This window comes from Sinocyclocheilus anshuiensis, unplaced genomic scaffold, assembly GCF_001515605.1.
Source record: "Sinocyclocheilus anshuiensis isolate Anshui unplaced genomic scaffold, SAMN03320099.WGS_v1.1 scaffold1776, whole genome shotgun sequence".
NCBI lineage: Eukaryota > Metazoa > Chordata > Actinopteri > Cypriniformes > Cyprinidae > Sinocyclocheilus > Sinocyclocheilus anshuiensis.
Window position 1 is genome coordinate 67,196 of NW_015557153.1, and position 10,365 is coordinate 77,560.

General features: G+C 35.7%; 1 protein-coding gene across 6 annotated transcripts in view; it reads right to left on the reverse strand.

Moving 5' to 3' along the window:
- The window catches only part of LOC107678150 (immunoglobulin-like and fibronectin type III domain-containing protein 1), a 32,692-nt gene that overhangs the window by 18,755 nt on the left and 3,572 nt on the right, over positions 1–10,365 (reverse strand). For 4 of the 6 annotated variants that reach the window (XM_016473324.1, XM_016473322.1, XM_016473323.1 and 1 more), the window contains exons 2-4: positions 5,652–5,739; positions 2,487–2,516; positions 1,399–1,518 (exon numbers count right to left, since the gene is read on the reverse strand). In XM_016473324.1, the coding sequence (XP_016328810.1) occupies positions 1,399–1,518; positions 2,487–2,516; positions 5,652–5,700 (199 nt within the window). In that variant the 5' untranslated portion in view covers positions 5,701–5,739. The remainder of the gene's footprint in view (positions 1–1,398; positions 1,519–2,486; positions 2,517–5,651; positions 5,740–10,365) is intronic. The other 2 variants (XM_016473325.1, XM_016473321.1) reach the window with 1 other exon arrangement.

Consider the following 10,365-nt stretch of genomic DNA (forward strand, 5'->3'; position numbering starts at 1 on the left):
TAGTAAGTAGAACTTAAAAGGCTTTAAAAAAAGAATTCTAGTGCCTTGAAAACGTTGTTCTTATCTTATTTATTGTGTCACATGCTTTGTGGGTTGTTAATTGCTGCTTTTACAGGAATCTTATTTGTTTTGAATTCTGTGAACATTTATCAGAGAATGTGTTCCAGTACACTACTACTCAAAAGCTTGGACACACTTAACTGAATTTATGTATCTCCATTGTAAAAAATGGTTGATGGTATACACTTAAATGCTTGAAATTAGTTTTGTAGACACATATAAACTATGTGTGCATTTCTATACAAAACTAACATGTTAATAATTTAACAAATGCCCAGCATACTGTATATATACGTATATATGCATATTGACTATTTGAAATGCATCCCAGGATGCACCTTGTGGAGTTGATTGAGTGAATATCCAGAGTGTGCAACAGCAATATTAAACTAACAATACTTCATAGTTTTGATGACTTTGCTATTCTTATAAAAAGGGGAAAATAGTAATAATACAGAATAAGTAGGTGTGTCCAGACTTTTGAATTGTAGTGAATGTATTGTAGGTCACAAAAATGTGTACAATAAGGGTTAATTTGTTAACATTAGTTAACTACTTCAGTTATCATGAAATAACAATGAAAAATACCTGAAAAGCATTTATTCATCTTTGTTTATATCAATTTCAACATTTACTAATACATTATTAAAATCAAACATTTTATCCGGTACTATTATTTGATGGATATTTGAAGTTATCATGAACTAACAATGAACAGTTGAACATTAATAAAGATTAATAATTAGCATAACAAATGTATTGCTCATTGTTAGTTTATGTTAGTTAATGCATTATTGTAAAATCGTACCATATTTTCTTTATTGCTTATTAGAAATAGTTAACATGGCTGACATTGTTCTGTTTTTCAAGAGATCCTCTTAGTTGTAAAGCAGTAGACACTTTGGCAAAGTCAAATGGTTTAGATACAGGCAGAATAAATGACAAAAACTCATAGCTTGAAGTGTCATTAAAAACATAAATGAAAGCATACATTACACATTTGTGGTCTTGTGCTGTGCATTTCAAACTAGCGTGAAACGGGATATATGCTACAGTATTTTAATATAGTAATATTTCTTTCCCTGGTGCATATATAGCCATGGTTACATGTTAAAGCTGGAGGACGAGCAGCGAACTTAATGAATCACTCCTCTACTGCGTAAGTTCAGTTGGTGTAACTGCACAGCTTAGACATTTAGGGCAGTAAATCTGTATGGTAATCCTCTGTATGTGTTCCTAGCTTGTTAATTTCACATCCAGGATCATTTAGCTCTCAAGTGTCAACTCCAATCATATTTGATTTCACTTTTGTAGATTCTTCTCTTTTAATGTGCTTACCTTCTTGAATGGTTAAAGCGATGGGTTTACGTGTGAAGTCTGGAGTTGTCATCCCCTCAGGAAGTTCCTCAATGTACTGTGTAATCATAACACCGGGAACCTTAGATCTCCTTTTGATGCCTGAGAGAATCCACATTCATGGTACATTGTCAGAACATCAGGGGGGGAAAAACATGCATGACTGTCGTCTATGTATTGAAAAACGTTTGATAAAACTGTGAACAAAATATGATATATTTGAAGTGGAGGCAGAAAAACTTCCTTGAGCGAAAAAGAGATAATATCTAAGACATATAATGATATTTGCACCAATGACAATTTCCTTCTTGATTTGCTTTAAATATGCAGATTCATGTTTTGCAGATTCAAACACATCCTAAATGTATGAATAGGGGAATAATCCAGGGCTAGTTGTCACAATGATCACTCTGGTAAATATTTCTTAAAGTAGGTTTATTTAAAGTCAGTTTCTGTATTGTCATATGCCTTTCATTTAACTGTTATTACTCCAAAAGATATAGTTCAGTGAACACACATTGAACTTTATAACTTTTGTTTGTCACACTTCGTAGGAATACAGCAAAATTTAAACAGTACATCAATTGTGAGGGGAAAAAAATTAATGAATAAAAATGAAACAGCAAAAATCTAAAACATCACACACAAAAATCTAAAACAGTTTATGTGACAACTTGCCCCAACCAACATTTTTTCTTTTCCTGAGAACCTTTTGGTTAAAAAGTCTATTAGTTATTTTAAAATAAGGGAGAAGATTTTCTACACATCCCATCATGTTTCAATACATCAACATAAGAAAAGAAAATTCCTCAAGAATTTTCATGGTGTCTTTAAATGACAGCAATCTGAATATTCATATTATAAATAGCACACTAATCTCCATTCTTTTTGCTTATTTGGCTGGATATTATGATATACTGGATATAAAATGATATATTACTTGATATGTTATGACGTATTATTTGATACATATTACAGATGTTATGTTATGATATGTTATAATATGAAGATTTACTGGATATTATGACATGCATGCAGATGTTCAGGTTGCTGTCATTCAATTACCTTACCTTGTCTCTTGAGAGGTAGAATTTCCAGTCCTGGTACAGACACAACATTACAGTACAACAGCAACGAAGGAAGGGGAAACAAAGAAGGAGAACACAAAGTTGTGAATCCTGGCCTTTTTTTTTTTTCTTTGACAGGTTTGAAAGAAACACAAAATTACTCACAAATACAACCAGAAATACAAGACAGGGGAAAAGACCAAGGTTAAACCAATAAAACGTAATTAGTCAAACCACTAAGTGGTTGAATGTAAGATTACAATAGACAAGACTAGAGAAAAAGCAGACAAACTGGGAAGGAAATTGTGTGAGACCTGTTTCACACTGCATACATTATCAGCAGGTGATTATTCTGGTTACAGTATTCACACTGCTGCCTAGCGGAAGTATAGCTGTGAATTTCTGCACAACGTGTATTTCGGCTGTATGCGTGCTGAACCCAGAAGGTAATATGGTGAAAATAGACTACTATAAGCCAACATAGAAACACAGGCTTTTCAAATGTGCGATTACCTCAAAAATCGCACATTTGAAAAGGCTGAAAATGTGAAACATTTAAAAATTTATAAACTAAAGTACATAAGTGAACTTCTCGCATCATGAAAAGATGCATGCCAGGCTTGATGTAAGTTTCACAGTTAGCATACTATTTAGTAAATCTGACAAAAGCAAGGTCAATAGCGATATTAAATACTTGATTCTTTTAGCAATGTCCATAGCAACATTGTACCGTACAGATAGGCCTATCGGCTCACTAATGTCATGTTTTGTTTCACACAGCAGGCTCTCGCTTTATACACTGAACAAAAATATAAACGCAACACTTTTGTTTTTGCCCCCATTTTCACGAGCTGAACTCAAAGATCTAAGACTTTTTCTATGTACACAAAAGGCCTATTTCTCTCAAATATTGTTCACAAATCTGTCTAAATCTGTGTTAGTGAGCACTTCTCCTTTGCCGAGATAATCCATCCACCTCACAGGTGTGGCATATCAAGATGCTGATTAGACAGCATGATTATCGCACAGGTGTGCCTTAGGCTGGCCACAATAAAAGGCCACTCTAAAATGTGCAGTTTTATCACACAGCACAATGCCACAGATGTCGCAAGTTTTGAGGGAGCGTGCAATTGGCATGCTGACTGCAGGAATGTCCACCAGAGCTGTTGCCCGTGAATTTAATGTTAATTTCTCTACCATAAGCCGTCTCCAAAGGCGTTTCAGAGAATTTGGCAGTACATCCAACCGGCCTCACAACCGCAGACCACGTGTAACCAAATAGGGGCAAAAACAAAAGTGTTGCGTTTATATTTTTGTTCAGTATACAAAAGCAAATGGGCAGATGCCGTCATTGCGTGTCGCAGTTATTGATTGCAGTGAAAACTGCCTCAGAGAACTTCACATATTAGTATTACTGCAGCTTTTGTCTGGTTACTACACCATATGTTTTGTACATTCTAATGGACTTTTTTTTCCCTATCAGACGTTTTAAGTCAATATACATTACATTTTTTTTCTGCTTAAATTTGCGGTGTGAAACAGGCCTAAATGGGCAGAAATGTTGTCATTGATGTGAGGACACTTTTTATGTCCTGCAATTTAAATATTGTCACCCATGATTGTAAAAAAGGAGGGGCTCATAATTAACATAAGAAAAAAAAAAAAAAGAATAAAAAAGTCTAATTAAATAAGGTAAAATAAATCCTCTCCTCAAAGAAAATGAAATAAATAAAGCAAGTGAGAAATAAATAAAATTGGAAATAATTAAAGAAAATAAAAAAGGTTTAATCATGAAACGTAAGAGCTGTTGTTCATACAGGCTCGATTCCAGCCTGGTCCTCTTTTCTGGCTCTATTTGCTGTCCTTCACAACACAGGCAATTCACATTTTGGTTGGTTGATGGTTGTCCCTCGCATCCATGGTTACACGATTCAAAGAAACCCATGCTGAATGACAGCAAATGCTCACAGGGCTGTTTAGTGAACTTCCAGATGAAGGGTGCACTAGGCACTTATGAAGGCTCTGATTGCATAAGCCACATTCACAGTCTCCTCTTCATTTCCATCTTGTGCACAGTGGCCAGTTTCCAAACTCACAACCTACGACTTTAACTAGCTGTTTGATGTTTGTCATTGATGTGAGGACACTTTTTATGTCCTGCAATTTAAATATTGTCACCCATGATTGTAAAAAAGGAGGGGCTCATAATTAACATAAGAAAAAAAAAAAAAAGAATAAAAAAGTCTAATTAAATAAGGTAAAATAAATCCTCTCCTCAAAGAAAATGAAATAAATAAAGCAAGTGAGAAATAAATAAAATTGGAAATAATTAAAGAAAATAAAAAAGGTTTAATCATGAAACGTAAGAGCTGTTGTTCATACAGGCTCGATTCCAGCCTGGTCCTCTTTTCTGGCTCTATTTGCTGTCCTTCACAACACAGGCAATTCACATTTTGGTTGGTTGATGGTTGTCCCTCGCATCCATGGTTACACGATTCAAAGAAACCCATGCTGAATGACAGCAAATGCTCACAGGGCTGTTTAGTGAACTTCCAGATGAAGGGTGCACTAGGCACTTATGAAGGCTCTGATTGCATAAGCCACATTCACAGTCTCCTCTTCATTTCCATCTTGTGCACAGTGGCCAGTTTCCAAACTCACAACCTACGACTTTAACTAGCTGTTTGATCATCCATGTGTTTAAATAAATTTGTGTGGCTAAGTTAGATTCAACACTTGCTTTTATCTCACTGTCTTACTCTTCTAACCCCTCAGGGACAGATATATTATTCACTTTACCATGGAGAGAAGGTCATTAGGTTTTATCTGGAAAATCCGGCATTGCATTTTAACTCAGCTGCTTACTGTGGTAGAACTTTTCTAAATGATACCCATGTCCTATCAAGTATGGCAAATTCCATTGCTATACTCTCATCATTATGAATACAAAGAAAACTGATGAACTAAATTACATCTTCTGGGAATAGTGACCATTAAGAAAGAGAAAGAACGAATTACAAAACAAAAAAGGATGTTTCTCTAGCTGGTCTTCATGGAGAACATGGCTGGATTTGTTGTTTCAGTAATTCAGTAATAGAGCAGTTGGACAAGGTTCGATGCCAGTGTCAGCCTGCCATATGGGAGAGAGAACAATTATATTGTTCTTACCGCCTTGCCCAGCAGCAGTGGGATCTAAAACCTTGGCTTTTTTCATCATCTTGATGCAGTCCAATGGCTCAAGAATTCAGAAGCTTCTCTGGGTGTGAGAAAAGCAATATGAAAGGTCAATTCAATATCAGTCTTATTAAACATTTGGATAGATAAAAATGTTTGCACAATACAAGATGCTATTAGAATATGTATGAAAAAGCTAATTTTATAAATCAATCTGTCTAGGATATTCATCACATGTGCTTCTGCAACACTTATCTTCATTAAGCAGACACCTCAAAATAGGTCAAACTGAGCATTTGCAAATTTAAAAAACCTATTAAGTATAAGCAGTTTTGGGAAAAGAGCAATTCAGGTGAAATAGGCACAAAGATGGAACAAAGTAGGACGACAGTTATCCCATCTGTTGGGATGTGATGTAGTGTGACAGTGCAGTGCATTATGTTCCATTAGAGAGGCTTTGGGCCTAGTCAGCAAAACCTCCACGGCTCTAGTCATTCATCTTTTCAAATCCACTCACATACACGATTCAGATCCAGTCAGTGTGTCCTCACTAGTATACTAGCACTAGCGTAGCACTAATATGGGATTTTTACATGTTTGGATTTAACCGTCTCCTGCATGGAGACATATTGGCTTTGAGGAGGAGAGCTGAAAATATTTTAGTGAGCATGTGTTCGAGATTTTTAGCTTTTCCAAAACCTAGTGTGCCGTCTACTGCCTGCATAGGGTTGTCACATGGAATGTATGCATCCATTTGTGCGGTTTTAAATGTTTGTCTGTGTAAACAAATGGTATGTCTTTGTTTCACGTGCACTGCTTTTTAAGACACAGTGGCAAGTTAGCTAGCTCTTTTTGAAAGCAAGAACGTGTCCTGTGTGAACTACCCCTACGGCAGTGTCCTAACTGAAACAAAACCTCAGAAGTGACTGAATTGCTCTGCAATTGAATTTGGACTTAGCATGTAGCTAAAACCTCATTGGAGTAGTCAGACAAACATAAAAGTGTATAGCACACAGAAATATAGGGAAAAAATTATCAATTTTTAATTAAATTGTACAGTTTTCATAACATTTTTCAGTATTGAATTAAAAATTGACATGACAATTGACATTTTCATTGAGTGCCTGTTTCCGCCAAGGAATAATAATAATTAAAAAAATAATAATAAAAAAAAAAACCGCTAATTGTGATTTTGATTTCACAATTCTGACTTTTTTATTCTGAGTTTATGTCTCAAAATTCAGGCTTTTTTAATATAAACTGAGAATTGCAAGATATAAATGCAGAATTGCGATACTGGGAAATTGCAGTCCTATGTTTAACTCCCAAATGAATTTATAAATTCACAATTCTGAGATGAGAAGTCTGGATTGGGAGATATAAACTCGTAATTGCAAGGAAAAAAGTCACAATTGTGAAAAGTCACAATTACTGTTTTTAATTTGTAATTTTATGGCTGAAACGATCTTCCATTACAGGATTTTCTTCTCATTTAAGGATGTGCAATTTTTTTGGCCATACAATGAGAAAAACTGTCTAGGTAGGCAGGTGACTAGGTTTTGGACAGATCTTGTTTATTTGGAATGATCTAGAAGTCTATGGCCCTCGATGACTCTTGTCCCTCTCTTGTTGTTGACTCCTGCTAATGATAGTCTCAATCTCATCTCAGATCCTAAGCGAAACAGGTTGGTTTATGCAGAGGCTATCTTTTTCAATAAATAACTCTATGAAATTGCATTCTGTGCTACATCAGTCATCTGACCGAGTGCCATATTCCATACACAATAGCATGCTGATTGGCCTCTCATAGACACTGCACAGAGCATAATGAGATATAAATGCAAGCGTTTTGTGGATCACAGGCTGCTGAAATCTGACATTTGAGTGTCGTCCTTCAACATGCATGTGATTCATTGCACTCATCATTATGCATGGTTTGGTTTGTCATTTCTGTTGGCGTAAAACCTGACAGTTATTATTTCAATTGGTTGCATCATAGAAAATAACACTATGGCAGTTATATTGCTGCAGTATAATTCGGATAGTAAATTTGCTAATAATGATCAGTTTCAGGTTGAACAAGTGAATGCATGTACCAAATAATGAAGTCCTGGTGACACTAAAAAAAGTTAAAGTTTAAATTATTTATGTTAGTTAATGCATTGAACTAAAAATTAACAGCATTTATTAGATTAGTGTTCATTTCTTCATGTACTAATTCATTTATACCATTACAGGTAGCATAAATTAGCGTTAGTTCAAGATTTCTAAAATATATTTTTAACAATGATCAAAATTAACAGTGAACAATAGTATATTAACACTAACATAGATCAATAAATGCTGTAAAAAAAAAAACAACAACTAATATAATGCTGTAAAAAAAACTAATATTATGAATTATGATTACCAAAATCATGATATCTAAACTATTATACCAGTGGTCTCAACTGCTGGTCCTAACTCAAAAATGGGTTTCAGGTCTGTTCTGAATCTGAAAGGGTTGTGGACAGCAAGGGAGAAAAATGAAATGCTAATTGTAAATAACCTAAGTAACTAACTTTTAGGATCCTATATCATAGCAAAATAAATAGTCATATTCATTGTTTTATCAAATTCATTGTTTTAGCGCAAATTCATCTGTCACTTGGTAGAAGTAGCCAAATTTGGTGAATGCCAACAAAGGTTGTGTGACATCAGTTCATCCTCAAAAACCATGAACAATATGATGAAAGGTAGAACAAAATGGACCCAGACTAAATCAAGTACAGATCACTTCAAGCGAGAGTAAACATGGTTTGTGCCAAACACAATTTGTTTTGTGCGAAACACAATTTGTTTTGTGCTGAGAGCACGAAAAAAATCTAAATTCAAGAGGCGTTCAGAAAACAAAATGGTCAATTTCCCTTATTTTTGTTTGATAAATGGTTTGGGTCACCACTTGGTCCAGTTTAAAATCTGGCTGCTAAAACAAAACTGTATGAGAAACACTGTTACACATTCTCTGATTACAGCACAAGGTATTCAGAATGACAAATAATTTGAACACCCATGCCGGTTTTCAGTATGTCCCAAGTAGGCCTTGGCTTTTGTTCATTTTGGAAAACGAGCTATCTTACCCTCCTGAGCAAAATATCCCGACACTGACGCTTGCCAATCCGAGGTTCTTCAGTTTACACGCAACCTGAGCTTCACACCACTCAGCGCAATCACATGCTTATATGGGGACAAGAAATCACTTCATCTCACTGCCATCTTGGGCATTCTACGCTTAAAAGTAGGTATATGTTACTTAACACATTAGTGGTTTACTGTGCAAAATTTGCCTGTGTTAGCTTAGCTTCCAGGGTTTTCCACCTGTATCTCAGATCAGATGAACTGCTGCATAAAAGGAGATTTTCATCATGCTGAGAAACCAGAGCCATGCTTCATAACATAATTACATGCCAGCGGCAGGCCGGGCTGTATAGCAGTAATAACAGTGCACGAGTAAACTACCACTTCACATGACTATATGAAAAACAAGTCTAATGACATGCTCAAGTTTTAAACTATACAGCTAACCCTTTTACCCTTTCTCAGAATTGCCCTGCTGACATGTTTAGTAGGACACAGTCATTTGTCAAATGATAGGCTATCATGCCAGCCTAGCACAGCCCTCGATTGGCGCTAGTTATTTACATTTCTCAAAACTGGCAAAGTTCAGAAAGAGAGACACTTAGGCAGTAATAGCATACATATAATTAGCATACAATGCATTAGGTGACATGACACCAATGGGAAAGTTCTACTTTCTGCTATGCCAAAGGGCTTTTTCAATATTATCTTGAGTCTGAAATGTGTAAAATCACATTCTATTTCAAAAATTGACCAATTTTAGAGGATTTAACCAACATGCTTTAAGAGAAAAAAATTGTAATAAAAATAAGTCTCATTTCCAGAGCAGTGATTGTTTTAGTAATTGCCTAATTATGTTGGTGCATAACTAACCATGCACTAAACAATATTGATGCAAGCATTAAAGTGGAAATGAAGCAGCCAGTCAAGTTTACATTATTTATCTTCCATTTTAATAAAAAAATATATAACAAACATGATTAATGTAACCATTTTAAAGAAAAAAGGTTGTTTTGTTATAGCTTTTGGAGCCAGGGTGCCGCCATCTTGCAGTACCACCGCGTGTGATGTTACAGGGTTGGTTCGCTCCGTTGGCCAGTGAAGTAATACAAGCATTTCTTTACATTTTGAACACACACTTGTTTTGAAATGGAGGAAGACGAACTTGAAAGCACTGTTGAGTCCATAATAAGTGTAATTGCCTATGCATTTGAGCCAATACGGCAATGGGACCGAGCAGTTAGGGGTTGAAGAAGTCGTGAACCTGCTGGTTTGGGGTAAAGTGCGGATCGGAAACAATACTCGTTTACGTGGATACTCCTCAACACTGTCATTCCGACGTGCTTTTGTGTGCATTTGCTGATGAAGGCGCGAAAGAAAGATCAATTTGGTAGCCTACTCACGTGTGCGGCGCCGCCGGCGTGAACAGAAATGATCTATCACAGCGTGTAAATACCGCATTTAAATCTATTTCGTGCTGTCTCATGCTTGAATGGCTTAAAACACTATAATATTTAAACTGACAAGGCTTAAAACACATGAGAATGATAAACTTCATTGAGGAAGCAGCACTGGTCCGATTGTTCAGATA